Below are 25,486 nucleotides of genomic sequence, written 5' to 3' on the forward strand. Positions count from 1 at the left end.
ACAACCTTCATGTCCTTCGTCGCTTCTTAGCCATGCCGAACTATAGTTGTAGCCAGATTCCCGAGCCCCTCAGAGCATACGGCGACATCACAGGACTCGGAGTAAGTGAATGATTTCAGATTAATATGAGTCTGTCAGCAGCTTCTTACGACTCCCTCAGGTTGTTCTTGCTTTCACGATTGCAGCATGGTCGACGATCCTAATATTAATCGCTTACTATCTGTTCGGATTTGATCCAAGCCTGAATCCGTATCGCAAGATGACGAATCAGGGCGAGGAAATAGTTCCAATAGCAACACGACAACCCAACCCTGCCGATCAAATGATCTACAAACACACAAAGCGTCTCAGGGGTTGGTTTGGATATCACCCAGACGAGACGAGTGGTGTTGAGCAAGCATTCCACAAAGTCCGTCACTGTCATGGTATCTTTTTGAAGGTCACTTGCTAATGCATTATTTTTCTTATGCTAGTGTATTCTTACACTTGCTGATACACAGTTGGTCACCGGCTTATCCATCATGTTGAGCGGGTATTTTGCCCTCACGCAAGGCCTCTCTGCCTACCACTGGCAGATGGTGCTTTGTCTCGCGTGGTTCTCAACCATGACCCATCTCTCGGCGCTAACTTTCTTACGAACGTACCTTAACAATCATCCGGCCGCACGTTTATGGCGAATATTGCTCATGTCTCTACTCACTACCACACTGTCAGTTGGTTTCATCCCTACAGGTCACTTCACCTTCATCACTAAGCATACGTTCTCATCTGGGCTATCTCTCGATACACCAGATCGCATCGACCTCGGAACCATTATATACCCAGACGATTGCGATAATTTCAAGAATTCTACCCCGGAAGACTTACATTGCTGGCTGTCACGCAGCCAAGGCTTCCATCATGGCAGCAGCCCATGCGTGACGTTTGGGCTGAACACTTGTACCGTGGACGGTAAACCTGTTAATCAGTCTACACATACAGATCAGAAAGTAACACTTAACTTTCGGACTGAAAGAGACGTAAAACATAAATCAGGCTCACCTGGAGTTCTTCCCGAATCCCCAGCAACATGCTTCTTCCGTGGGGGTATGATCACTAGGAGTGAATCGTACTTTTTTCTAGTAGTGTCACTTACTTTACTCACTTATGGTTATACCATAAGGGTATTCAAGCTCTTTGAAAAGATCCCCGAAATATTTTCCTGGTTCGGAGAAGAAAGACTAGACCACAGATACCAAGCTCTTCTTCGCGCATTGAAGCGAAGATTATCAGCAAAACCCCCGTCAAACGCCGTTTTGATAGCTTCGTTGTGCGTACCACTACAAGCTTCCTTATACCACACATTGTGTATATTATTGCAGTTGTACACTTCCATGATAGCAGAGGTGAGTGATATTGCCTCTTTATTACTTTCAATTTGCGAACGGAACGTCTAATTTGTAACCTCAAGGTCTTCTCAATCTTTGTATCTGCGATTTGGGGCACCCTAAACATTTCTAGTACGCGCGATATGGGGAACCCTGAGGATAATGATTGGGCCTTTGGGCAAGTGATTTCACTCGTTCTTTTGTCTAGTCCCTTAACCCAACTATTTGAGGTGGCGTACAAGACCGCCCGCCCCTGGAATTCCCGTCGACAAACACCACCGGGCATCCGCGTATCTCGTCCAGACACTCCTGGCTCGACCCCTGGTTCATGTAGGAATCCCTGCGAAGTTCTTCTCGGGACGCTTAAAATAACAATGATAGCCGTTGAAATTTTGGCATCATCAACTACAAGTCGTCCTAGTGGCCCACTGGCCTCCGATAGAATCCGCCATGGAGGTTCGCAGAGCAATGGTGTATACAACCAAACTGGTGAGATATCTCAGTCCGACCAACGTATGTTAAAGCGCATTCTTGAACTTGTCATAAGGTGTAATAAAAACTGAACAATCTTAGAACAAGCTGAAACAAATGCCGTGCCGCCGCCCTTCAATCAAACGTTTACTTTCCACATGCATGGGCAGAATGACCTTGACCAGGTCGAAAACGCTCAGTCGTACCTTACAGCGCAACTCATCATCACCCAGCTACTTAACGAGGCCCAATTCGATCGTAAGGAAATATGGAACGATTCCTTACTATTCGTCATAGCAGCACCGATATTCTCCATACTTGCTTCATTCTTCATCAATATCTATACGCTCGAAAATGCGGCATTCATAGGGTTTGAGAATTACATTGCAAAAGTTCTGATCACTGCTGCTTTTCTACCACTTCAAATTCAAATGTACATCTTTTTCCTTTTTCATGTACATCGTTTCGAATTTGAAAAAGGGATAAAGTGGCGGAGGATCACGGGGGCAACAATGTCAGTGCTATCGAGTTCTATGATTTCCGGGTATTTGAACCACTCCCATGGGACAGTGGTGGCATGCTTAGCCATTGGTGCAATGTGCGGGCTACAGTTAATGACAATCCTGGTAACCACATCGCTTAGGATGTGGTCCCTACGCGGCCGTTAAGTCCGCCATCATGAGAACAGAGGAAGTCTAGCAATCCAAAATACTCATCGAAAGGACATTCAGTGTGCGTGTTGCCTTTGTGATAGACACTAGGCAGTCGTGGGTATAAGGCTTGATATATGTCCACCTGGCTGTCTCACTTTTGGACCTTTTGTTGGTATACACGTAGGCAGGTCAGACCTTTCGGTCGCGACGAGGTCAATAGGTCAGTATAGGTCTATTGCGTATTGAGTGTGTAGGAGGGGAAGATCGTGGGCAGAGCCCGCGATCCCTCAGTGGGTGTAAGTAGGTGGAAGGGTCCGTCTGCACGGGCCCAAACTGCCTACCTACCACCCCTACCTAACTATCTAATAGGGCCCCTTTTCTGCCTCGTAATCCAACACCTTTCGATGATTTTTAGCAAGGCGACAGTTGTAGTGAGGCATGAATTGTAAGTCAGCAGGTCTTCGCTCTTCCTACAATCACCTTGATCACAATACTGCCTAGAGACATGCCCCTTAATCACATGAAACTCCTCTACATTTGAGTCACTACGTCACGTTGTCGAAGAGAGTTTCATAAGACAATCATTCATTTCCTCATACTCTTGGGCAATTGTCTTAGCTTACGCCACATCATACCGGACAATGTTGGAAAAGAAACCAGACCGCTGGCGCCGAGTGAGCGTGCTGCTGTTAAGCTTGTTCCGATAACCCGTGCGTTGATATTATGCTGGGCCACATAAGGTTGCCTCCCAATTCCTCAGATCTAGCAGTAGAGTCTAACCAGCAGCACAGTGCTCGGGTGGAGCGGAGATGCCGCATGGCATAATCCTGGAATTCGGATCCGGATCAGAGCCGCTGACACAGTTCCGAGGAAGGACATCGGCAGGTATTAAGATTGAGGTGCAATTCAGCACTCACATACTCGCACCCTCACATTCTGAACGTAAGTACGCATCGGCATCACGAGTAACACGATAGGGTCCTGCGACATTCATCCGCTTCCTGCGCATCTGTATGCAGGCGAAAACTTGGGTCTGCTTGGACACTGGTTTCATCTCTCTTCATCCAGGAACAGCACTCTCGCGGGAGGACGTAGTCCGAAGGCAATCCAGACAGACGCGGGGCACTGGAGAAAATGAGATCAGACCAAGATGAGTGCTGCAACAGATGAATCTAGGTTCCGAGCCGGCCTCTCTAGGTCAGAGCGGAGCATCGTGGGGTCCTCTTTGCGACCCGGGCTGCAGGTGTCACATCTGATGAATCAGAGATATCCTGCTTCGACGGTGTACCATATCTCAGGCTTGACGTATCCCCAGATACATCTGGACCCCCCGTGACAGGGTAAGCCACATGCGTTTTTCTGCCAAACCTGTGCTTGATGCCTCGTTAGCTGGGGGTAGTTCGTTCTGACACGGTCCACACAGCGACCTAATTGTCAAGCTTAGTAGTGCGACACGAGTCGGTGATTCAGATGATAGAAAAAAGATCAGAAAGTGAGGGGATCCGCGACGACAAGAGCCATCAAGGCTCCTGAAAGCCCCTCGCGAACCCCTCCTCTTGTCGATCTCAAACTGCTTCAAGGCTGGCACTTTAGATCGCAAACTGAGTTTGAAGCAGTGTTTGCTAGGTACGATACCCGTTGCCGGCTGTTGCGAGCATCACACACAGGCGATCGACCTCTTCACTGGCTGGTCTTATTGATGTCAGTTGACCCCTGCTCGGCGAAGGAAGCTTAAACAATCCACTTGGCGTAAAGCTTGGCGTAAAATGTGGAGATTGACTCGAGATCCTTGAAGAGGCTGACTTGGGCGTTGTTGGAATGTCTGTGTCAGTGACGATCATGCAGGTGGGTAGGGTTGGTGCTTCATGCGGGCATGAAAGCCGTTTTGAGGGCGGAGACCCGTGCCAATGTCCAGCTTTGCTCGTTTCACTCGGACCTGGCATTGTAGTGTCAAACTCCGAGCGACAGCCACTGCAGCAAAGAGGAGGAGCAAAACAATTCGAATATGCTTGGCGACGCTACCGGTATCGTGAGACCCAGGCAAAGCGAGGGGGTTCGGGCGAGGCTGGCTGATAGCCCACGTCATTTCCGTCTCGCAATAGGCCCCATCGATACCAGACAGCGCTGACGGGCTTGGAGGGTTCAGACCGCCGATGATACTCGAAGCGGAACGAGTCGAACTGGGGGCGAGTCAATCCAAGTGTGAAAAGTAGATGCCGAGTCTGTCAGCATTGAGTGAGAAAAGGAGTAGAGTTGGAGATTGTGTGCCGAATGCCGAGAGTGCCGGAAGGCAAATGTTGGGCCAGGGGTCGGGAGCATCGAGGTGTGTGGGTGGTCCAGAGAGAACGAGAACGAGGCAGGAACTCAACCGTCAGCCTCGCTGGAAGGAGGACGTTGAGCCAAGATTTAGATGGGCTGATGGCGGGAAGATAAATGCGAGATGCTTGAACTCTTTAAGCTTGAACTGGGGAGCGAAATATGGTTGATTAGGGATTTTGAGTAGGATGAATCAAAGACAGGTGATCTGTAAACATAATCGTACGATTTTGACGTGCAAGACCGCATGGATGGGCTCATGGAATGCTTCTTTGCTGGGAGGTGTGAGCGTCTGACACGCTGCGTAGAGGAGAGGACATGGAAGCAGAGAGACTCGGGGCCAAGAACGCGGTGCCATTGGACTAGAGCGCTGCACATGGCTTAGACTTCCCGCTAGAGCAATCGACAGCCATCAAGCAGCCATGATCCATCTGAAGGATTCAGGGATAGACAGGGGAAGGGTGAGACGGGGGCGGATGGCAGGATAACGACGCTGCCTGGGTGCGAACCTTGCTCGGGCGACAGGTGGGTTGGGTCATGGATGGAATCAAGATACGTAGGCTGACAGGTGTTGACGCTGTTGAGTAGGGTTTGGGCGGGCGTGTGTATCAAGCTAGAGGTAGCATGGCGTTCTATGGTTCCTGGCGTAAGTTGTGAGGGAGAGAGTGAAGTGCGGGCTGGCAGAGAGCGAGCCGCGAGCGTGCTGAAGGTTTCATGACGGGGATAAAGTGTGGATGAAGGGCCGATGTGCTGGGATGACAAGTTTGGAGATTTGCGGGTGATGCACGGGCCAAGATGACCAAAGGAGGATAGAGAAGGGGGCTTGTCCCTGCTGCTTCGGTCAACAGGCGTAGTGTACGGAGTACGTACTGCGTACAAAAACGCAGGAGCGATGCTGATGGGGACCTGCCGCACCCTCAACGCATGTGTAACTCTTGTCCCATGCCGCCAAGCCCGAAAGAGACTAGTGGGAATGTGGGGGTGACCCCTGGGCCCTGACACCCTCCGTTCCTCCCACCTGTCCTTCCGTCCTTTATTTTTTCTGTGCCTTCTGTTGCGGTGCGGTGACCGCTCTTACCTTACCTTACCGTGCTTGTCTCGTAGAGTGGTAGAGTGGGCAAGAGCTTAACCGGGGGAAGACACGATGCATCTTTTAGGTTGGAAAACGGAAAGGGTTCCCCGGATCATCTTTGAAGGGAGAAAAGAGAGTTAGGCGAGAGAGTCAGTCGATACCGTACGGAAGGAACCTTCAATCTGGCATGGAAGAGACGGTGAAGAGTGTTTGGACCTTTGAACTCAACTTTCGAAGGTGCCCTTGTGCCGTGGGTGCGTGATAGGTCAACTCCAGGGAAGCTTCGAGGGTGATGCTTTCTCATGAGGGTAGCTCTAAATTATTCACGTAGCCAATGGCTTCCCGTCGTTGCGTTGCAAAGTTGCAATTCGCAGCAAAAGGGTAATGAGAACTATGTATCTGGCTTGGCCTCACATCATGGTTGAGCCTATTCAAAGCAACATTCCTATCATCTTCCTTGCGAGATGGGGATGCAATATCGAATATTCCCTGCTAGCCACATGCTGGGCAGCTGGGCAAAGATCCCCAGATAGAAAACAGCTCACCTTCAGTGGCCGGATCACTCTATAATTGCATCGGTAGTGCAGCGGCATGCAGCTGTAGCGCATCTCGGTAGCACGATGCCATCACATTGGAGTTTTTAATAGTGTCTTTTTTGCGGGTTGTCCTTGTGATGGTATTCAAGAATAGTTCCTCAATGCCCCATCGTTGTGCAACCAGCGAATCCTGTGTCACCAAAATCCAGCCACCGCAGCTCTCCCGTGAGGTGTGGTGTACGGAGGAAGGAGCGGTGCTCGCCTCACCTGGTGGTCGGCGACTTCCCTCAGCAACCGTTAAGCGCCCAGCAACATGGGCCCGGCCGAAACGGGTCTGGCGTCCGTGTTCCAAAATTAAAATCAGCCAACCACCGGCCGCCGTTGCGTCTCCCGTCACCTTCCCATCTGTCCACTTTGAGATCCGTTCCTCTAGGCGGGCGGCAAGAAGGAGGCAGGTGGTGGCCAATTTGACCGTCAATCTGAGTTTCTGTGGTGCCCGACACAACGTCGCTGAGAGGAATTGGACAACGACCTCCCGACCGCAAATCATCATTCGTGCATACTGCTCCGTAGTCGTACAGCTGGCTAGGTAGCTAAAGTACCTTGCCAATGCCATGCCATGCTATCCGAATGGCCCATCAGCGGAGAACCAGACGACAGGCCATCCAGCATGGAGAATGGGGGGATTGGATGGCGGATATGAGGACCTCGACTCGTCATCCTCGTTTGGTTGTTTTTCCTTTCTTCCCTTTGTTTTCCCATTCCCTCCATGATCCATCCACATTCCATCCTCCTCCCAGCAGTCTGGTAACCTATTGCCATTTTCGGTCTGAATGTCGTTGGTTCCAACAAACTTTCCAACAAGACAAAGCTAAGCGCAACCGCCATACCCAACTCTTGTTTAACAGACGCCAACCCGTACCGATCAAGAGAAACGACCCTTGTTCATCGTATTCACTGTGTAGCGTAGCGTAATAGCGCATACCCACACTTTGCATTCGAGCCGCATTGTCAAAGGGGAACAACACAGGCAACGCTGCACACAAAAGCGCAAGAGAAGGGGAAAACGGCCCCTCCCCTGTTGCAACCGAAACGTCAGAATAGCCTCGGGGCCCCCTCGTCAAAGCGCCTCTAACAGAAGTCGTCTCAACTCCGCCCACCACCTGTCGCACCTGGCCCTGCCGTCTGATCAGTCTCGCCTCTCGGATCGGACTGATACAGCTCCCTCCAACTGCGAAACCCCTCCAACGTCTGATCTACCGAATCGTCCAGTCCACCATCGTCAAACCCCTTGTCCCGTCCTCGACAGTCGACAGTTCGCCCCCCCGCCACCAAATCGCCCTTTTTTCATAATTCACATCGCTGCGCGGGACGAACACTAACACTGGTACCCTGTTCAACGGCTATTGACGAGGTTTCATGGACACCTGACATCCGAAAGATTAGTCCCGACATCATCACCCACCCCTCCATCCAATCCTGCACCGAACCGCACCATCGTCAAGCCCCCTCCACCACTTTTCGTCGCCGGATCCAAGTCTATCCATCCGACAGCACCAGGCTCCCCCGTTCATCCCGGGCATTTCTCTTTGCCAAAGAACCGATTCCCGCCCTGTGCAACCCCGGTCAATCGAACCTCACGCGGTGCCAAGTCCACAGACGCCATCGCTCGAACTTCGACTGCCGTCCCGACTCGCCTCATCTCTTTATGACTTTCCCCCCACCCGCCGAAAGCTTCGTCTCGTCTTCTTCCACCTCTTCTCCTTCACCCTCATTTCTCTCTTCTTCTTCTTCGTTGAGTCTCGCTTAGGTCGAAGAGTCAAGAGTCAATTCCCGAGCCCTTGCGACCAACGAGATTCCTTTCTTTCCTTCGCTGCTGGCTCAGATCATTCTTTTTAACCTTTCCAACTTTGCTTGGCTGGAGTCTTTTATTTTCGCTTCTTTTGCTCGTCGACTGCACCACTTTAGGTATTATAAGAGACGTTTTTAATACGGGGACTGAGAAGTAAAGAGATTGGAACCAACAGACTTTGGCATCGATAGGAACGTGGTTATTGGATTTGCTGGGATTATTTGCTACACCATCGCCCGACGCCCACACGAGCCGCTACCGATACACCCAAGGCCCGACCCCAACCGCCAACTCGTCGGTACTGTCGCAGGTCGACACCCTAATACAGCTACGAATAGGAGGGCAATCGAAATCGAAGCAAAATGGCGGGTGACCTGACCTTCGGGGTTCTGGTCAAGAAGCAGTTTACTGCTCAGAAGTTGGCCTTCCACTTCCTCTTCTGGACCTTTCACTTTGGCATTTTCGCCTATGGATGGTAAGCCTCCATTCGCACGACGTACTCTGTCGACAACTAGACACTAACCCCTCTCTAGGTGGAAGCAGGCAATGGACGCGAGGCTGGCTGGTCTGAACACTTTGCAGTACTCGGTCTGGATTTCGAGAGGTGCTGGTTTGGTCCTTAGTGTCGATGGAATGCTTATCCTACTCCCGGTCTGCCGAACGGTCATGCGATGGATTCGACCTAAGCTTCGCTTCCTGCCTCTCGACGAGAACCTCTGGCTGCACAGACAATTGGCGTATTCCATGCTTGGTTTTACCATCTTGCACACCTCTGCGCATTACATCAAGTAGGTTTTAAACTTATACGGCACAGTACCCACTTACTGACATGTGCGCAGCTTCTTCAACGTCGAGAGAACTCAGATTCGTCCCGTCACGGCTATCCAGATTCACTACGCCCAGGCAGGTGGTGTTACCGGCCATGTCATGCTGCTGTGCATGCTTCTGATGTACACCACTGCACACGCTCGTATTCGCCAGCAGTCATTCGAGACGTTCTGGTACACTCACCACCTCTTCATCCCCTTTTTCTTGGGACTGTACACCCACACCACTGGCTGCTTCGTGCGCGATACCGCCTTGCCGTACTCTCCATTTGCCGGAAAGGATTACTGGGACCACTGCATCGGTTACCTCGGTTGGAGATGGGAGCTTTGGACTGGAGCTTTCTACCTCATGGAGCGTACCTACCGTGAGGTCCGCGCTCGCCGCCGCACCAAGATCACTCGTGTTGTTCGCCACCCTTACGGTTAGTCTTTGCTGTGCCACTCATACTACTCGTGATACTAAATGATTTCCAGACGTCGTTGAGCTGCAGTTCAATAAGCCCTCGTTCAAGTACAAGGCTGGCCAGTGGCTCTTCCTCCAAGTGCCTTCTCTTTCGAACTACCAATGGCACCCCTTCACTATTACCTCTTGCCCGTTCGATCCTTATGTCTCGGTCCACGTTCGCCAGGTCGGTGACTTCACTCGGGCTCTTGGTGACGCTGTTGGTGCTGGTTCCGCTCAGGCAAAGCTTTACGATGGCGTTGATCCCATGGGCATGTACGAGGTTGCTCTTCAGAACGGCCAGCAGATGCCTGATCTCCGCATTGATGGCCCGTACGGTGCTCCCGCCGAAGACGTTTTCGAAAACGAAATCGCTGTGCTCATCGGCACTGGTATTGGCGTTACTCCCTGGGCCTCCATTCTCAAGAACATCTGGCATTTGCGCAACAGCCCGAACCCGCCAACCCGTCTTCGCCGTGTCGAGTTCATCTGGGTCTGCAAGGACACTGGCTCTTTCGAGTGGTTCCAGACCCTACTGTCTTCACTTGAAGAGCAGTCCAATGAGGCAGCTCGCGTTCCTGGCAGCTCTGGCGTTGAGTTCTTAAAGATTCACACCTATCTTACTCAGAAGCTGGACATGGATACCACCCAGAACATTGTGCTCAACTCGGTTGGATCAGACCACGACCCTCTGACTGAGCTCAAGTCCCGCACGAACTTTGGTCGACCCAACTTCTCCAAGCTTTTCACAACCATGCGTGATGGTATTCTGGACAGAACATACCTCAACGGCTTGGAAGGCAGTATGCGCACGACTGTCGGTGTCTACTTTTGCGGTCCCTCAGTAGCTGGTAAGTATCATACTCTCATCTCTCTCAATAATCTTGCTAACGAATCATGTAGCTCGCGATATCAAGCAGGCTTGCAAGGATGCCGACGTCCGCGAAGTCAACTTCCGATTCTGGAAGGAGCACTTCTAAGCTCTGAGATGGCTGAGATAATGAAAAGTAAAAGTCAAAAAACGAGGAGCCTTGGCGAAAGCCTCGAGTTCTGTACGTGGAGGAGAGTCTCACACCAGGAGACGACGACATCTACAGCTACCAGAAGCTTCTCAGCAGTGGCACCGCGGGAAGCAGCGCTCCGAGAGGAGAGCTGGCCGAATAACGGCGAGCGGAAAGGCGTTGTCTGGAATGCATTAAGAAACCCCCTCAGCGATGTGCATCATCTCATTACTTTTTGCCGCCATCCGCGCCCTCACCTTATTATTTCTTATGATGGGCGGGGTTGGCAGGCGGTCAATGTTCTCTCACGTATATACAAAGTCCATATATCACATTTTTTCAGCTATGGCAACTTGTTCTATTTTCCGGGTTCAAACTTTTTATCATGATCTGTAAGGAAAAAAGTGTTCATGTGGCCTAGGAATGGTAGATAGGATAAGTGATAACGATATCATTCGATCTTGCACAGCCACTGCCACTGACTGGTGCGAACCGCTGTCATAAGATGACGTGAACGCCGTTGGCAAGAAAAAGGTGCGATTACTGAGCGGTGACAACGTAGCAGGGGGCATGCTCGCAATGGGACGAGGATACAGATGGCATTAAGTACCAGGGAAGAGCTGGGACGGAGGGATTCCATTCCTGCGAAGCTTCCCACCGGAGCGCGTCCGGTCCACGACTCGCCTCAGCGTTCACGGTGCCGGCTAAGCCGTACGCCGTCTTGTTGTTGTTGAGCGAGAGTCTAGACTCCTGGAGTCTTCGCTGGGCTGGTGCCGTTGAGTGATATTTGCGTTGATGCATGAGCCTGATCGTGGTCTATGTGATCAAGTGAGAACTTGGGTCGCCCTCTCTGAGGATCGAGTGGAGACGCGTAAAGGGTAGGGAGGGACGGAGGGACGGCAGCTTACCTTTTCCTGTGTTGTGGTAGGTGTGGTACGTGCAGGGCTTGGTGTGGACGGTTGTGGTTGCATTTCAAACCGTTGATGTTTTGAGTTCCCCCCCCCCCCCTTTGGACTGCTGGTGAGTGGTTGCGTGGCTTTGTTGTGGGACTGGACGACTGGCTACCTACCTAGTGGAAAGTCCGACTTGTTATCGGTAGTAGTGTATAATTTGTTGTGTATGTATGTGTGATGGTGGTGTGATATCCCAAGAGGTTCGAATGGTTGGGCTGCTGTCCTAATCTTGGGATGGATATGAGTGAAATTCAATTGTACTTGGGCTGCTTTCAACGCCTTTGGTAGTATGTTACGTCCCCCATGAGGTCACTTGCGTTGTAATCAGCTCCTGGTAGAGCGGGAATAGGGGGCTCATGAGAAGGTTTGGGAAATCTGGGGACGGCGGCTATGACGGGTTGAGACAGGATGTGACGGCACACTTTGGGTTGACGTTGACGTGTTTTCTTGACTGAAGCTTAGTCGTGGGCCGATGGGGTCGCCACCGGAAGGAGGTGGAGGGTTCGAGTGAGTCGCGTGAAAGGTTGGGTGCAGAGACTTGGCTGTGAGTTGAGGCGGGCGAGGTAGGCAGCGGAAGATGAGATGGATAGGATTAGAACTATTGCTGCCGCGAGTCGTTCGGGAGGATACGGTGGGGCGAGCGGACGGACGGACGGAAGGACCGGGTGGAAGTGAGGGTTATACGGATGGTGTCCGGGTCTAGGTGGAGTTCGGACGGGCTCCGTGTCGCTAGCCGTGTCCCTTATTTGTTCCTTTCCACTTCTGGTTTTTTGTTTGTTACTTTCTTCCTTTGCCATGCTGTTGAGTAGTCAACACCTCTTGAGTGAGAAGGCTCAGGATAAATAAATGGCCTTCAGAGTTCGCACTTGAGAGATACGGGTGGTTTCTATCATCCCATCGGCACAGAGTAGGTAGGCAGGTGGGCCCGTGCTAGTGCTCGTGCTCTCGAGGTGTCTTCTTGGGACGGATGGATTTAGATCATGTAACCGTGCGAAGTCTTTTAGTCTTGCAATGTGGTTATGGAGGAAATTCCGTCCCAACATCGTGAGAAATTTGTTCGAAACAGCTTACGTGGTTGCGTTGGTTGGTATTTTTAGCCATTTTCCCGCTTTCATCTCAGATGGTCTGGTCTGCGTCGGCCAGGGTAGTAGCTTGCCCGATGATGAAATGAAGACTGAGTCTTGTTAGAATTTAGCGAAGGACGTAGACTGATACTTGGTTTGCGTTTGCGGGAGATTGGGGTCGTGTATGATGGTACGGACGACGCTTCGGGAGTGAGGTTATTATGCCTCCTGGCTGTGATTACGGTAAAATATGTTAATTCGATGGGGTTGTATTTACAGCTCCGTGGGCGTAAAGGTGGTGATACCTACATTTGGACGACAATGAAATTGAGGCAAAGCTTATTTAAGAAAATGATATACCTTCTGGGAGATGGTAGGACTTCTTTGAGGAAGAAAGTTGTCTTGGTGTTCCATGTCCTTGTCTAAAGGCGGTCCTCCCAATTGACTTATTGAGCCCTGGCGGTGAAATCCATAGCCTGGGCCGTATAGATCGTTTTGACTCCTGGACACAAAGACTTGATTCAAACGTAGAAATCATGAGGAGAGAGGGGAAAGAAAAGGAAGGGGGGGGGGGGGTGGTTAGTCACACCGAATGTTCCATGGGTTTTTACGAGGCTTCTTCTACCATGAAGCTCACTTTCGTAAATATTGCCGTGCCGATTGCCTCAACGCACAAGGGTAGACGACAATAATATGGCTTGGACCAAGTTGTTTCGTCTCTACAAAGGATCCATTGAGGTAAACAGGAACAGAGTGATTGGTAGCCTGACTGCTGAAGACTCTTCAGAGCCATATAGAGTCTTCTCTCTGATGTGACCCTGTCCTCAACATGAGGCCTATACGTTTTCCAATGTCTTCAAAGTAGTAAGGTGGAAGGGAGTAAGGCGACCGAGGTCAAGGTGTCCTGCCACCCCAGAAAGACTCCTTGTTTGGGGAGTAAGACTGAAGTCCAACGATGACTTTGGAATCTCAGGCTCTCAAGAGCCATATAGAGACTTGTCTTCTGCCGTATCCTATCGCTCAAGCCAGACTATAACCTTTCTGATCTGCCTCGACGCACAAGTCTGGGAAGAGTTATGCCAACTCGGCTAAGGTCAAAAAGGCCATTTTGAACATGGAATGAGGGGAGTAAGAATAGAAATATCGATGGGATGAGTGCCAAGTGTTCTTGAAAGTTCGAAAAGAGTCAGTGATGGAGAGGCCCACGTTGGTCATACTCAACTCCCGAAACGGGGACGGTGAGAGCAGCGGATGCTGGTGGACGTCGTGCGAACGAGCCAAGCGGATTAGATAGAGTATGTCTAAGTCTTTGTCTCTTTTGCATCGTTCGACTTCCTCTCGCACGTACTCATGTCGTCGATGTGTGGGATAGAGACTGGAGTTAGTGAACAGGGTATTGCATGCTGCCTTGGAATAGGTTAGATGGCTAAGGTTGAGAGGTAAGATAAAAGGGCCGACGGCAACTAGCCACATACAGAATGAAGCCCCGAAAGACGAGCATTGACGCCTAGAACCAACTAGTGGTGCGGCCAGGCTAGAACACCTGATTAAGACTGTTATGAGCCTACTTATGGTAATTAGTGATACATCTCTATCCTGGGGACTATAGCGAACACTTGCAATAGCGAGCTCTATTGAAGCGTACCTGGATTTAATAAATTCGAGTCGAACGAAGCAGAACACATCGGAGTAATAAAGTACAACCGAGATGGGCTCGTGGTAGCTCAGCCACCGGCTCCTGTCGGAGGTCCCAATTCGAACCAGCAGGCACCGAGGCAGCCTTGGCACTATCGATGAAGGTACAAGCAAAAATCAACGTCCATACTACGTACCCTTACTTGGGCCGTGAATGTTCGTGGGGAATACGTTCGAGCCGAAGCGAGGTGACGCAAATGAGATTATAAAAGTTCTTTACTAAGCGGCTCTTATTAGGTCGCGATTATTCGTAACAAATACTTTTATACTAAATAGTTACTTTTAACGACTTCCGTCCCTATAGACGTATAAAACTGTGTCCTTAAAATACGCCCATGTCTAAAGAACTACATCGCGTTTTCTATATACAAGAGGGTGAGGAGACGAACTTGTTATAAGAAGAAGAGGCCGTCACCTTAGTTAGCAATACGACGAACTGCGCTATGTTTATCACGGCCGGCAAGGTTTCCAAATCCAGGTAGCACGTTCAAGCTAAAACAAAGTCAAGTAAATAAGGTAGCAAGCGTCCTTAAGCAGCCTTAGTAAGTACCCCTCGTTAAAGTCGTGGTTGTCAGTAACGAATACGTTCGAGCCAAAGCGTGGCAAAGCGAACGAGATGATGAGTGTCCTTAGACAGCTTTAATAACTGAAAGAGACGTTTGAGGTTAGCACCCTTGTCCCCTGGTCTCTTACCTTTGACGTCCTCTGAGACTGGCTCTACTTGCAACCATTGCAAGTGGTCTCATGGGCTCCTGTTGTTGTCATCTCTGAAGTGAATTGAACGCGTTTTATAGCTGGGGAAACGATTGCTATCAGCCATCTTATGAGTTGTAGATACTCGCTAGTCTCATCCCCTCACTAGCGACATTGGATGTCCTCCATCCAGCCTCTCGTCTAAAGCTTCCTCGCAAGACACCTCAACCTCACATAGCTAATCATCTCCCCATCCTCCGGAATCTTACAAACATGTCTCAACACCTCCACAATCTCCTTCACAGTCTCCTCCCTCTGTCCGCCTTCCTCCGGCACCGCATCCAACAGCTCCTTGCCCATCAACCTTACCCACCCTTCCACGCCGCCCTTATCAGCCGTCGTCGGCCTCCACTCCCGCTCAACTTTCAACACCTCCCACCCGCCGACCTCCTTCTCGAGCACCGTCTTCAACCACTCTTCGTCCGGAAAGAACCAGGGGTCTACGGCGACGGCCTTCTCCATGCCTACGCGCCGCGCGACGGCCATGACGATAGCGGTGCGCATCTCGGCTACGTTGCCCAGCCCACCCATTTCAAGGGCGAAGGTAGCGCCTGGGAGGAGAGCATCGCGGATGGCGGTGAAGACGGGGATGTGGGACCCGGGGGGCCGGAGGATCCAGTGGAGTGCTGCATTGGAGAAGGCTTTTGTGAAGGTTGGGGTGTGGAGGGTTGGTGTTGAGGAGGTTGTGATTCTTGTTGCGTCGAGGACTGTATGGGTAATATGTTAGTCAACGTTCGAGTTGCTCCAGTATGTCTGGGCAGTATGATGAAGAGAGGAGGGGGTAAGTAGAGCTGTACCTTCGAATTCGCAGTTTGAGAGGCCAGCTGCTGACACGGCGTTTTTGGCGGCGGAGATCATGCCTGGGGAGGCGTCGATGCCGTGGAGGGAGCCTTTCCCTTGGGAGAGGACCTTGCCGAACTCGACGTCGAGGACGCCGTCTATTTGATCATCAGTCTGATGTTCCATTACGCGGCCGTACTGGCATTGGGTCTGATGGATGGACGTCAAGTGGAAGGGACTTACCACCGCACCCGACGTCGAGGATGACATCGTCCTTTTGCACGTCGAGCCACTGCACCACCTTGGTCGCCAGCTTGGGCACGAAGGAAGCGGAGTGCTGGTAGGCCTGAATGTTTACGTTAGTCTCAGATCGATTGAGGACGGTATGCTTGAGGCATTGATGGTGAGCAGGCAAGGATTACCTCGGATGACCATTTATCCTCTTTTTGTTCAGCCATCGTTGATTTGAAAGACCGGTGTTGATGAGCTCCCCAAAAGCGTGTGTGCCTGAGATGAAATTGGTATCTGCGAGAGTGAGAAATGCTGGTTTATATAACTTTCGATGTCTATATCGACTTACACGCAATCTGAAGTTTAAGTGGGATGAGTGAAGTTGGGAGGATGCGACGACCGTCCGAGATCGGACCTGCTCGACGGCCGCACACTGCCCCGCATCTCCCTCCTACGACTAACCTTCACGGCACGGGGATCCGACGTTCAAAATTGCAGCTCACAAACATGACATGGAATTATATCCGGAATCCAATTCGGGGGCTCATGACTGGGTTCTATCCAATGATCTGATTTACATTATACGTCGGTTGCGAAACCGGCGTAGGAAAATGACTTATTCTTCTTGTCTTTAATTGACACAATCATTAGCTACGATGATTTGTCTGCCTCATCACACAGACTCCGATCCCACAAACTTAGTCAATGTCCAAAAGCTTGTACTTTTCATCGCCCAAAGCATCCTCAACCCTCTGCATCAGTGACAACACCTTCTCCTCCTCCAACCTCCTTCCTACTACCTGGACGCCAACGGGCAGGCCGTGCATGTCCTTGGCATCGTACAGCTTATACGCACCATACGCCACGCCATTGAGCTTCTTGATGTTGAAGTCCGCGGGAAGCTGATCCAAGTCCTTGTCCACATGTGTCACGGGGAGAACACCGGCGGTGTAGTCGAGCTAGATAGTTGATTAGCCATTCACAGTTCCTCAGAAGAAGACAATGAATGAAGGACATAAACTCACCAGGTTGAAGAGGAACGTGTACCCGCAGCTACTACACGCATCCTTCATCCCGTCATGCGGCACAGCAGGCGTAGCATTAGGCGGCGTGATCAAAAAGTCCACATCCGCCTTGTTCCACCACTCAAACCACTGGTTGCGGTACGCCTCCCGCCGCGCGACGAGCTTCCAGTTCTCAAACGCCGACTGCGGCCGCCAGTCCCGGACGAGGCCCGCCCAGATATCGTCGCGGCGAACATACTTCACCCAGAGGTAGTAGAGATACCGCAAGGGACTGGCGAGGTTCATCAGGAACTTCATCTGCGCAGCGCCCGGATCGTTCCACTCCCCCGTGCGGAAGAAGGTGCTGAACATCTGGCACCCGTCGGCGTTGAGCGCGAGAGCGGCGATCTTGAGGCCCTCGTAGGGTGAGGGCGGGTTAATCTCGACGATCTCGTGGCCCTGCTTGCGCAGCGCATTCTCCACCATCTCCAGCGCGCGCCGGCATGCCGGGCTGGGGTCTACGACGCCGTCGGTGCGCATCACGCCGACGCGGAGCTTCTTCTTGTCGGACAGCCACGTCTCTTCCGTCTCGGAACGCCACGCCAGCGGGTGGACGCTGTAGTCGTACTCCCACGGCTTCATCCCCACCACAACGCGCGTGAAATACCGCAGGTCGTCGAGCGTCCTCGTCATGGGGCTGTACACGGACGGCACGCCCTCCTGGCCCGGCATGCTCGTGCAGAAGCCCAGCTTCGGCCACCGGCCCGTGGAGCAGCGGAGGCTGTAGCACCCCGAAAAGTGCGCCGGCGCCCTCACGCTGCCCGCGACGTCGCTGCCGATGCCGATGCGTCCGCCCATGGCGAGGAGGGCGGACTCGCCGCCCGTGGAGCCGCCGGGTGAGTAGCGGCTATTGTGCGGGTTCGTGCAGCGGCCCCAGACGTCGTTTGTGGACTCGAAGCTGAGAAGGGTGATGGGCAGGTTGGTCTTCACGTAGGGGACGGCGCCGGCGTCCTTGAGGAGGCGGACGACGGGCCCGTCGGCGGCCGTCTTGTTGCCCACGAAGCTGCTGAAGCCGACGGTGGTGTCGTAGCCGCCGACGACGATTGTGTCTTTGAGGCTGACGGGGATGCCGGCCAGCGGGCCCTTGAGGTTGACGGAGCCGTCGGCCACCCACTTCTCGGCGGACTCGAGCATGACCTCGGTGAGGCAGTTTGTGCGCTCGTGGGCCTTTAGGGCTACTTTACCGTAGGTTTTGAGAATGTCAATGGGCTGGAGAACGGTCTTGTGGACATCTTGGACCAGTTCCTCGATGGGTTTGTCCAGGATCTGGCGGTCTTGTTGTGAAAAGGGGCCTTTGTAGGCCGTGAGGCGGCGGATTCTGTCCGCGCGTTCGGATTGCTTGAAGTTGCTGTTTTCTTGGTGTTAGTTGAACCTCGGGGGTTTTGCGGTTATAGGCACGGGTGGGATGACAGACCAGTCACGACGGTGTTGGAGATAGTCGAATGGATAGACCATCTTGTATGTGTGGAGCGTACTTAGTACTAGGTATGTGTTGCAAGGTTGTGACTACGACTATGAGAGAAAGGTGAGGCTGGCTTTAACTCTATGAAAACCCACAATGTCGAGTGAGAAGAGTGTGAAGGTTTGTTGAAGGATGATGGATGCAAGATGAGAGCTTGGGACTTATCAAGGGAGAGGAGAGAAAGAGAAGAGCCCGGCGTTGGGGTCAAGGTACTTACACGCTCGGTCACGGGTAGCCGGCGGAGTCGCGGGGAAGCCCCGCTCCCCTTATCGGCCGCTGGGGTAAAAGGGCGTAAGGCGCGCTGTACAGACTCTAGAGCCTACTAAGGGTAGGGCACCTTAAGGTGAGGAGAGGTACCTCGCCTGCCACCTTATCTTTGGCCCGCTGATATCCGCCTGAAACTTCCCTGCTGGGAAAGTGAATGCGTCGGTGAGCCGGTGGACCACAACCAACAACACCAGGGCCTCCCCGCATGTTGGGTCCAAGGTGAGCCGAGACGCAGTCCAGCTGCGGTTGCATGTTTCATTATCAAATCGATTCCTCTTCCGTGGGTTCGTGGTATTTAGAGGTCCATGTGTCCCACGGGTTTCCGCAGGTATGTAAAAGAGTGGTGGTGCTTGTGGCTTACCCCGGGATTTACGCCATGACTGTCAGGTCATTTAAGGCAAGCGTGCCTGGTATTAGTGGCATAAGCTACGTTGAATGTAAGATGAATTCATCTCAGGTGCGAAAGAAGAACTTTCCATGATCAATTTTTGTTCCCGAATGTCCAGATGCCGCTGCTAAATGTACTTCTGCTAACTCCAAGACCGCCGCTTTACAAAACCGGTCTTCTCTCGTTCCTGTAGTGATCCGCAATTAAGAATGCCAACTCGAGCGCCTGCTTCTCATTGAGTCTCGGGTCGCAGAAACTCGTGTAGTTGGTCGACAAATCATCCTCGTCCAGCCCTTCGCTACCACCCAGACATTCCGTCACGGCATCACCAGTGAGCTCGAGGTGGACGCCGCCGAGGTAACTCTTCTGCTCCTTGTGGATGCGCAGCGTCTCCTGCAGCTCCTCAAAGATGTCGCGGAAGCGCCGCGTCTTGATGCCGCCGCCCGTCGAGACCGTGTTGCCGTGCATGGGGTCACACTGCCAGACCACGCAGCGGTGGTACTCGCTGTCCTCGACGGCGCGGATGTGCGCCGGCAGCAGCGAGCGCACTTTCGAGGCGCCGTACCGCGTGATGAGGGTGATCTTGCCGGGCTCCTTGTCCGGGTTGAGGGCGCGCAGCAGGGCGAGGAGGTCGTCCACGGGCGTGGTGGGTCCGACTTTGATGCCGATCGGGTTGGCGATGCCGCGGAAGAACTCGACGTGGGCGCCGTCGATCTGCCGGGTGCGGTCGCCGATCCAGAGGAAATGGGCCGAGGTGTCGTAGTACTCCTTCTTAGTCTCGGTGGGGCCGCTGCTGCTGTCGTTCCGGGGGCCGTTGCCGTTTGCTGTGGGACGCGGGACGGGCGTCTCCAGGAGGCGGGTCAGCGGCTGCTCGTACTCGAGGAGGAGGCCCTCGTGGCTGGTGAAGAGGTCGACCGTGTCCAGCTTGTCGCTTCGGTCGGCGCCGATGGTGTGGAGGAAGCGGAGCATGTCTGTGAGGGAGAGGACGGCCTCGGAGTACTTCCTCTTGAGCTCCGGGTCCCGGACATGGCCCAGGCCCCAGTCCAGCGGCTTGTGGAGATCGGCGATGCCTGATGAGAGGCATGCTCTGATGTAGTTGAGGGTTGCCGAAGAATACTGGTAGGCCCTTTGGTGTTGGTTAGCTCTGGTGGTGACACATGATTTGTCTTCATTGCATGACTCACTTCACGAGTCTCTGCGGGTCAATTTCACGCTCATCAACGTGGAAGCCGTTGAGAATGTCGCCGCGGAATGAAGGCATCTCCACACCGTCAACCATTTCTGTAGGGCTCGATCTGGGCTTGGCATACTGGCCAGCCATACGGCCAATGCGCACCACGCGCTTGTCGGCACCCCAAACGAGAACCAGACTCATCTGCAGCAGCAGCTTGATCTTTGACTCGATTGCATTGGGCTCGCAGTAGTCGAACAGCTCCGCGCAGTCACCGCCCTGGAGCAGGAAAGCCTCGCCGAGTGCCACATCACGGAGATGTTGCTTGAGTGCGACAATCTCCTTTGGGTGGACAATGGGGGGTAGCCGTCCCAATTCTTTGACGGACTTTTTCAAGCCGGCTTCGTCTGGGTAGGCGGGAGCCTGCTTGATGGGTTTTGAGCGCCAGGAGTCGGGCGACCATTCTGCGGAGGAAGACATGGTGTGATGTGTTGTGTTGGTGATTGTGTTGGTGACTCAAGATGGAGTTGTGGACAGTCAAGTGGTGCCGGGCTGGTTTGTCGCCAAAACTGACGTAGAGGGAAGCTGGAGAAAGAGTAGGTAAGTCAACTTGGGGAAGAATTCGCACCGGCTTTCAAAATGATTCAACTTGAAAGTCATGACAAGAGGGCAAGAGTCCTGGCATATGTACCTTGGTGAGTCAACAGCAAACTGGATGACTGGTTCAAAGGCGCATGGTACAGTAAGTGATCGAATCTGGATACTCCGCTGTACCTACCTTACTAGGAAGCGAATTCGACCGGTGAGTGGGATGAACGCGAGCAGAAAAATCCTTAATAACGGGCAAGGGCCTGTTCACCTGCAACGGTGTGCTTGCTTTGCTCGAAATTGACCAATGGTAACGAGAGGGACGGAACCGAAGAGAGCAAAGCAAATTCAGGAACCAGACCATCCGTCAAACCCTGCGTGTTTGTGTGTCGAGTTTGTGGTGTGCGTCGCCGTCTGGTGCTAAACCTGAGAAATAAAGTTGTACATTGTCCTCCTCCAGGGCAACGCTATGCCGAGGCGTACCGACCTACCTCGAACGCTCACCATCGGTGTAAGCGGCACGCCGCACACCTCCCCTCACCTGCGGAAAGGAGTGGGAAGGTAAGGTACGTACCATAAGGTAGCTCCCCCTCCCCGCCCCCACCTAAACCTGCCCCACCACAAATTCGATTCCAACGGGAAAGAGCTGTCTCTGCGCTGCGTGGTGCTCGACTGTCCACACAACGTCACAGCTCTTCAACCACACGATCATAGTCTCGCCCCTCGAATCCTGACCCAAAGGCCCCTCGAATCGACCGAATATACAATCGCCGGTATAATCCCTTGCACAAAATGTCTGAGAAGCAGCCCCCCACCGTCGTCGAGGGTGCCACCGCCGGCGATGTCGAGGAGGAGGTCCAGCCCGCAAAGTCAGCCGAGGACCGCAAGGCGGCGTCCGCCCTCGCCAGCCTCGATGCCGGCGGCGACGATTCGGGAAGCGGCCAGGTCGATGTCGATGCCGCCCAGAAGGCGATCAAGGGTCTTGGTGGCGCCACCGCTGCCAAGAAGGAGGTGAAGAACGTTAAGGTCGATGCCGGCGGCGACGATTCGGGAAGCGGCCAGGTCGATGTCGATGCCGCCCAGAAGGCGATCAAGGGTCTTGGTGGCGCCACCGCTGCCAAGAAGGAGGTGAAGAACGTTAAGGTCGATGCCGCCGATGTTGCCCTGCTGGTTAGTCAACCTACCCACCTGATACGCGCGATGGAAGACGGCCGAGAGATGGGAGCCCCCATCATGAGACGATGTTGAGACTTGACGAAAGTTGGGAATGAGACAAAGGAATACAAGCTGACAAGGACATAGGTTGACGAATTGGAGCTCACCAAGCCCAAGGCGACGGAGCTGCTCAAGGCCAACGACGGAGACGCTGTCAAGGCGATGAAAGCGTACTTGCGCTCATGAACGATTGAGGCGGCCGATGGCTGGCATGGTTATAGACTTCGGAGTAAAAGTTTTAGGTTATGTTTGTTGAGGCCCAGGATTACACATGTTATTCAATGGTTCGTCTCTGTCCGCTTTTCGACACAATTCCCTACTACGACAAGGCTAACTTTTATGGTCTTTAGATCAGATGACCAAAGTCTCAAGCTTCAAATAGAATTGGACGCCCTTCCTCCCAAGTGGACTGCATGGGACATCCCTCGTTTCTACCAAGACTGCGTGCTCAGCGTGATTCGACTTGAACCAGACTACGCCCTGACGGCTTTAACACCTCAATGAACGTCGGCTTCTTGCCGTCACTGACATTGATACACAAAGCTGAACCATGAACAGCACTCACATTGACTCACTGATGACACGAAATCTAGTCTCCCCTCGTCCTGGGCATGATATCCTCCATCTTGACGCACTTCGGCTCCCACAAATCCGTCTCATCGCCCATCCATATCGGACTCCGCCCCGGCATCCCACGCCCAGGCGGCCCGGTATGGTTCCCACCGTACCCAGGTCCCCGACCCCGATACGGCGGCGGCGGCGGCCGACCATATCCAGGCTCCGTCCCGTTCCCTGATCCACCCTCCGGCGGTGGCCTCGGTCTCCTGCCACCCCACATGGACCTCAACAACGGCCACATGGGGATATAGCACCGCTCATCCCACCCGCACACATCCCGACACCGGATGAACTCCCCTTCCCAACCGACCCACGCCCGGAGTCGCCTCACCCCATCCGCCCACTCGCCGCTCGCAGCCTTCAGCTCCGACGTCTCGACTCGCTCGAGATCATACCACGCCCTCTCGATACCGAAACCAACTTCAAGCAACACCCCGCAGATCCCACCCATGACCTCCTCCACGGCGCCCCTCAGATCCCGCTCCCTCACGCTCAGCGGTAGATCAACCATCAACCTTGTATACCGGTACCGACACCGCGAATACGTCTCCGCAAACAGCGCGCCCTGGACATCCCACGTCTGCCGATCAATCTCGCGCGGATACTCCAGAAACGAGACGAGGAACATGTGGCTCTGCCCACGCAACTTGTATAACCACTCTCTCACCGCCGTCACATTGCTCCAGTCACTGCCATCGCCGCCGAACCTTGCACCCTCCTCCATGACCATCAAATGCCCAGCCGTCCGCTGCACAATCTCCCCCATGGAACTCACCCACTCCATCCCACTACACCCCCCCTCGCCCACAAGCGCATCCCTCAACATCACCTCCGTCTCCCACCTCATCCCCGCCGCCGCCTCCGCCGTCACATTCTCCAAATGATGCATCCTCCTCCGCCTCCCAAGCTTCGCCAACGCCTCACTCCGGTTGCCAACACTCTTTCTATCACTCCAATACCCTTCCGCAGTAAGATTCAACCTCGCCCGTTCCTCCTCCGCAACGGACCCCCAGAACCGATCCGCGTACCAGCTCGTGATCCCGCACCCCAGCACCCGCGCCCGCGTCTCCCCTTTACCCTGTCCGAGGCCGTTGGATCCGTAGTGCCACGTCGCGGAGGCGAACCATCCCCACCCTTGCGTCTGCAGGAACGGCTCCCGCTCGGCGGGACCCATGATCCCGCGCCAGTTGGGCGGCATCGGTGGACGTGAAGGGCTCACGGGGCGGTCTGTTAGCGTAGGCTGCGGCGGGAGCGGATACACCGACGTCGGAACACCTTCTTCTCCACGCAACCTCTCACCAACCTTCTTCACGGATCCCTCAACCTCATCCCTCTCCGTCCTCTTCTCCCCATCATCATCGTCGTCCTCCTTCCTCAACTGCGGCGCAGTAACATTTCCCCTCCCAACCAACCTCAAACTCCCACCGCCCCCAAAATCACACCAAATCATCTCGAACCCCGTATTCATCCTCACAACCCCCTCAAACCCCCACCCGGGCCCCCGTAGTCCCTTCTCCAGCAACCAGTCGCAGAGCCCCATAGCCCTCTCGTACTCGGGCTCCAACCCGCGCCACGGACCTCCTCCATTACTCTCCGGGCCGGACACGTTGCCGTATAAATGCAGCATCTGGGTGTCGAGCTGGCCCAGCCCCATCAGCGCCGCGGACTCGCCGTCAAAGTAGAGCGCTTTCACGGGCCGCGTGGTTTGGTACGTGAGCATGAAGCTCTGGCGTGTGCTGCCCATGATGCCATAGGCCATTTCTCTGCAATGATCCTCCCGTGTCAGCTCGCCGAGCCCAGCTTAAGGAGGTTACTTTCGCCCATGAGACTCTCATCACGACCACACGAACACACTACACACCAATCCACATCACTCAAAATCACCACCGCCATGAGAGTCCACGTACGGACATGGAGAAAGTGCTGCCGACAAAAAAGAAAAAAAACTCACATATCAAAAGCAAGCCACTCCGGACTCGGCACATCCTCCTCGTCCATCCGCCCGTGATAAAACAGCGTAAACGCGGGAACCTCCACCGCCGCCATCGTGTGCCCGTTGGGGAACACGGTGTTGCTCCACTGCTGGAGCAGACCGTACGCCGAAGCGAACAGGTGCGGCGCCGGTGACGAGTAGTTCAGCCTGGCGTACCATGACGATGGGCCACCATCATCGCTGCTCTTGGGCGATGAAGAGCCGGGTCCGTCTTGCGATGTCGGATATGATGACGATGATACGCCCACGGGTTTCTGTACCCCATCGGCCGCGAAGGCGTCGGCGGCGACGTACTGAGCCGCGAGCAGCGACGCCGTCAAGGCTCGCAGTGACCGCATCTTCTTCAGAGTAGATTCTGTAGAGCGCAAATAGAGATTTATGAGCAATCACAACAAAGAAAAAGAAGCAAAAAAGTCTAGACTATCATCTTCGCCACAATCTAAATGGGTATCAAAGCTCAGAGTCTCATGTGTGTCGGATGGATCTTCCTTATCAATCAGTCAATGCCACCCTCGAGTCAAGTCAAGCGTGTGGTCTCTAGGACGTGGGACGTCGGGACTTTGGTTGGCCCAATCAAAAGAACGCGCGGCCAACATGCGTCACCTTGCCAGATACGGACAAGGGTCAGGGGACTTGAGATATCCTCAATTGCAAACAAGCATCACGTCAAGCTTGCCAACGGGAGGGGACTTTAAATCTGAAAGTGA

The 25,486-nt window shown here is 53.4% G+C and overlaps 9 protein-coding genes across 9 annotated transcripts; 4 read left to right on the forward strand and 5 right to left on the reverse strand.

Moving 5' to 3' along the window:
• Positions 1 to 32: 32 nt before the first annotated feature.
• Positions 33 to 1,436, forward strand: CTAM01_08778 (uncharacterized protein; the record flags this gene model as incomplete). Its single annotated transcript, XM_060524798.1, has 3 exons — positions 33 to 101; positions 161 to 409; positions 474 to 1,436. The coding sequence occupies 3 exons, from the start codon at positions 33 to 35 to the stop codon at positions 1,434 to 1,436; spliced, it is 1,281 nt and encodes a 426-aa protein (XP_060380489.1).
• Positions 1,437 to 6,443: 5,007 nt separating this feature from the next.
• On the reverse strand, positions 6,444 to 7,031 carry CTAM01_08779 (uncharacterized protein; the record flags this gene model as incomplete). Its single annotated transcript, XM_060524799.1, has 1 exon — positions 6,444 to 7,031. One exon carries the CDS (start codon positions 7,029 to 7,031, stop codon positions 6,444 to 6,446), a length of 588 nt encoding a protein of 195 aa, XP_060380490.1.
• A 1,598-nt stretch (positions 7,032 to 8,629) lies between these two features.
• Positions 8,630 to 10,516, forward strand: CTAM01_08780 (ferric reductase like transmembrane component; the record flags this gene model as incomplete). Its single annotated transcript, XM_060524800.1, has 5 exons — positions 8,630 to 8,742; positions 8,801 to 9,055; positions 9,107 to 9,516; positions 9,569 to 10,387; positions 10,440 to 10,516. The coding sequence occupies 5 exons, from the start codon at positions 8,630 to 8,632 to the stop codon at positions 10,514 to 10,516; spliced, it is 1,674 nt and encodes a 557-aa protein (XP_060380491.1).
• An 8-nt stretch (positions 10,517 to 10,524) lies between these two features.
• CTAM01_08781 (uncharacterized protein) lies at positions 10,525 to 10,926 on the forward strand (the record flags this gene model as incomplete). The annotated part of the gene is made up of 1 exon (XM_060524801.1): positions 10,525 to 10,926. One exon carries the CDS (start codon positions 10,525 to 10,527, stop codon positions 10,924 to 10,926), a length of 402 nt encoding a protein of 133 aa, XP_060380492.1.
• Positions 10,927 to 15,143: 4,217 nt separating this feature from the next.
• CTAM01_08782 (methyltransferase) lies at positions 15,144 to 16,240 on the reverse strand (the record flags this gene model as incomplete). Its single annotated transcript, XM_060524802.1, has 4 exons — positions 15,144 to 15,709; positions 15,800 to 15,940; positions 16,026 to 16,128; positions 16,205 to 16,240. The coding sequence occupies 4 exons, from the start codon at positions 16,238 to 16,240 to the stop codon at positions 15,144 to 15,146; spliced, it is 846 nt and encodes a 281-aa protein (XP_060380493.1).
• Positions 16,241 to 16,711: 471 nt separating this feature from the next.
• CTAM01_08783 (amidase) lies at positions 16,712 to 18,532 on the reverse strand (the record flags this gene model as incomplete). The annotated part of the gene is made up of 3 exons (XM_060524803.1): positions 16,712 to 16,972; positions 17,039 to 18,425; positions 18,492 to 18,532. 3 exons carry the CDS (start codon positions 18,530 to 18,532, stop codon positions 16,712 to 16,714), a joined length of 1,689 nt encoding a protein of 562 aa, XP_060380494.1.
• An 824-nt stretch (positions 18,533 to 19,356) lies between these two features.
• CTAM01_08784 (3-deoxy-7-phosphoheptulonate synthase) lies at positions 19,357 to 20,845 on the reverse strand (the record flags this gene model as incomplete). The annotated part of the gene is made up of 2 exons (XM_060524804.1): positions 19,357 to 20,320; positions 20,379 to 20,845. The coding sequence occupies 2 exons, from the start codon at positions 20,843 to 20,845 to the stop codon at positions 19,357 to 19,359; spliced, it is 1,431 nt and encodes a 476-aa protein (XP_060380495.1).
• A 900-nt stretch (positions 20,846 to 21,745) lies between these two features.
• CTAM01_08785 (uncharacterized protein) lies at positions 21,746 to 22,672 on the forward strand (the record flags this gene model as incomplete). The annotated part of the gene is made up of 3 exons (XM_060524805.1): positions 21,746 to 22,123; positions 22,256 to 22,338; positions 22,519 to 22,672. 3 exons carry the CDS (start codon positions 21,746 to 21,748, stop codon positions 22,670 to 22,672), a joined length of 615 nt encoding a protein of 204 aa, XP_060380496.1.
• An 85-nt stretch (positions 22,673 to 22,757) lies between these two features.
• Positions 22,758 to 25,117, reverse strand: CTAM01_08786 (uncharacterized protein; the record flags this gene model as incomplete). The annotated part of the gene is made up of 2 exons (XM_060524806.1): positions 22,758 to 24,549; positions 24,738 to 25,117. The coding sequence occupies 2 exons, from the start codon at positions 25,115 to 25,117 to the stop codon at positions 22,758 to 22,760; spliced, it is 2,172 nt and encodes a 723-aa protein (XP_060380497.1).
• Between the last annotated feature and the right edge of the window lie 369 nt (positions 25,118 to 25,486).

This window comes from Colletotrichum tamarilloi, assembly GCF_030869305.1.
Source record: "Colletotrichum tamarilloi strain Tom-12 chromosome Unknown Scaffold_32.1, whole genome shotgun sequence".
NCBI classification, from domain to species: Eukaryota; Fungi; Ascomycota; class Sordariomycetes; order Glomerellales; family Glomerellaceae; genus Colletotrichum; species Colletotrichum tamarilloi.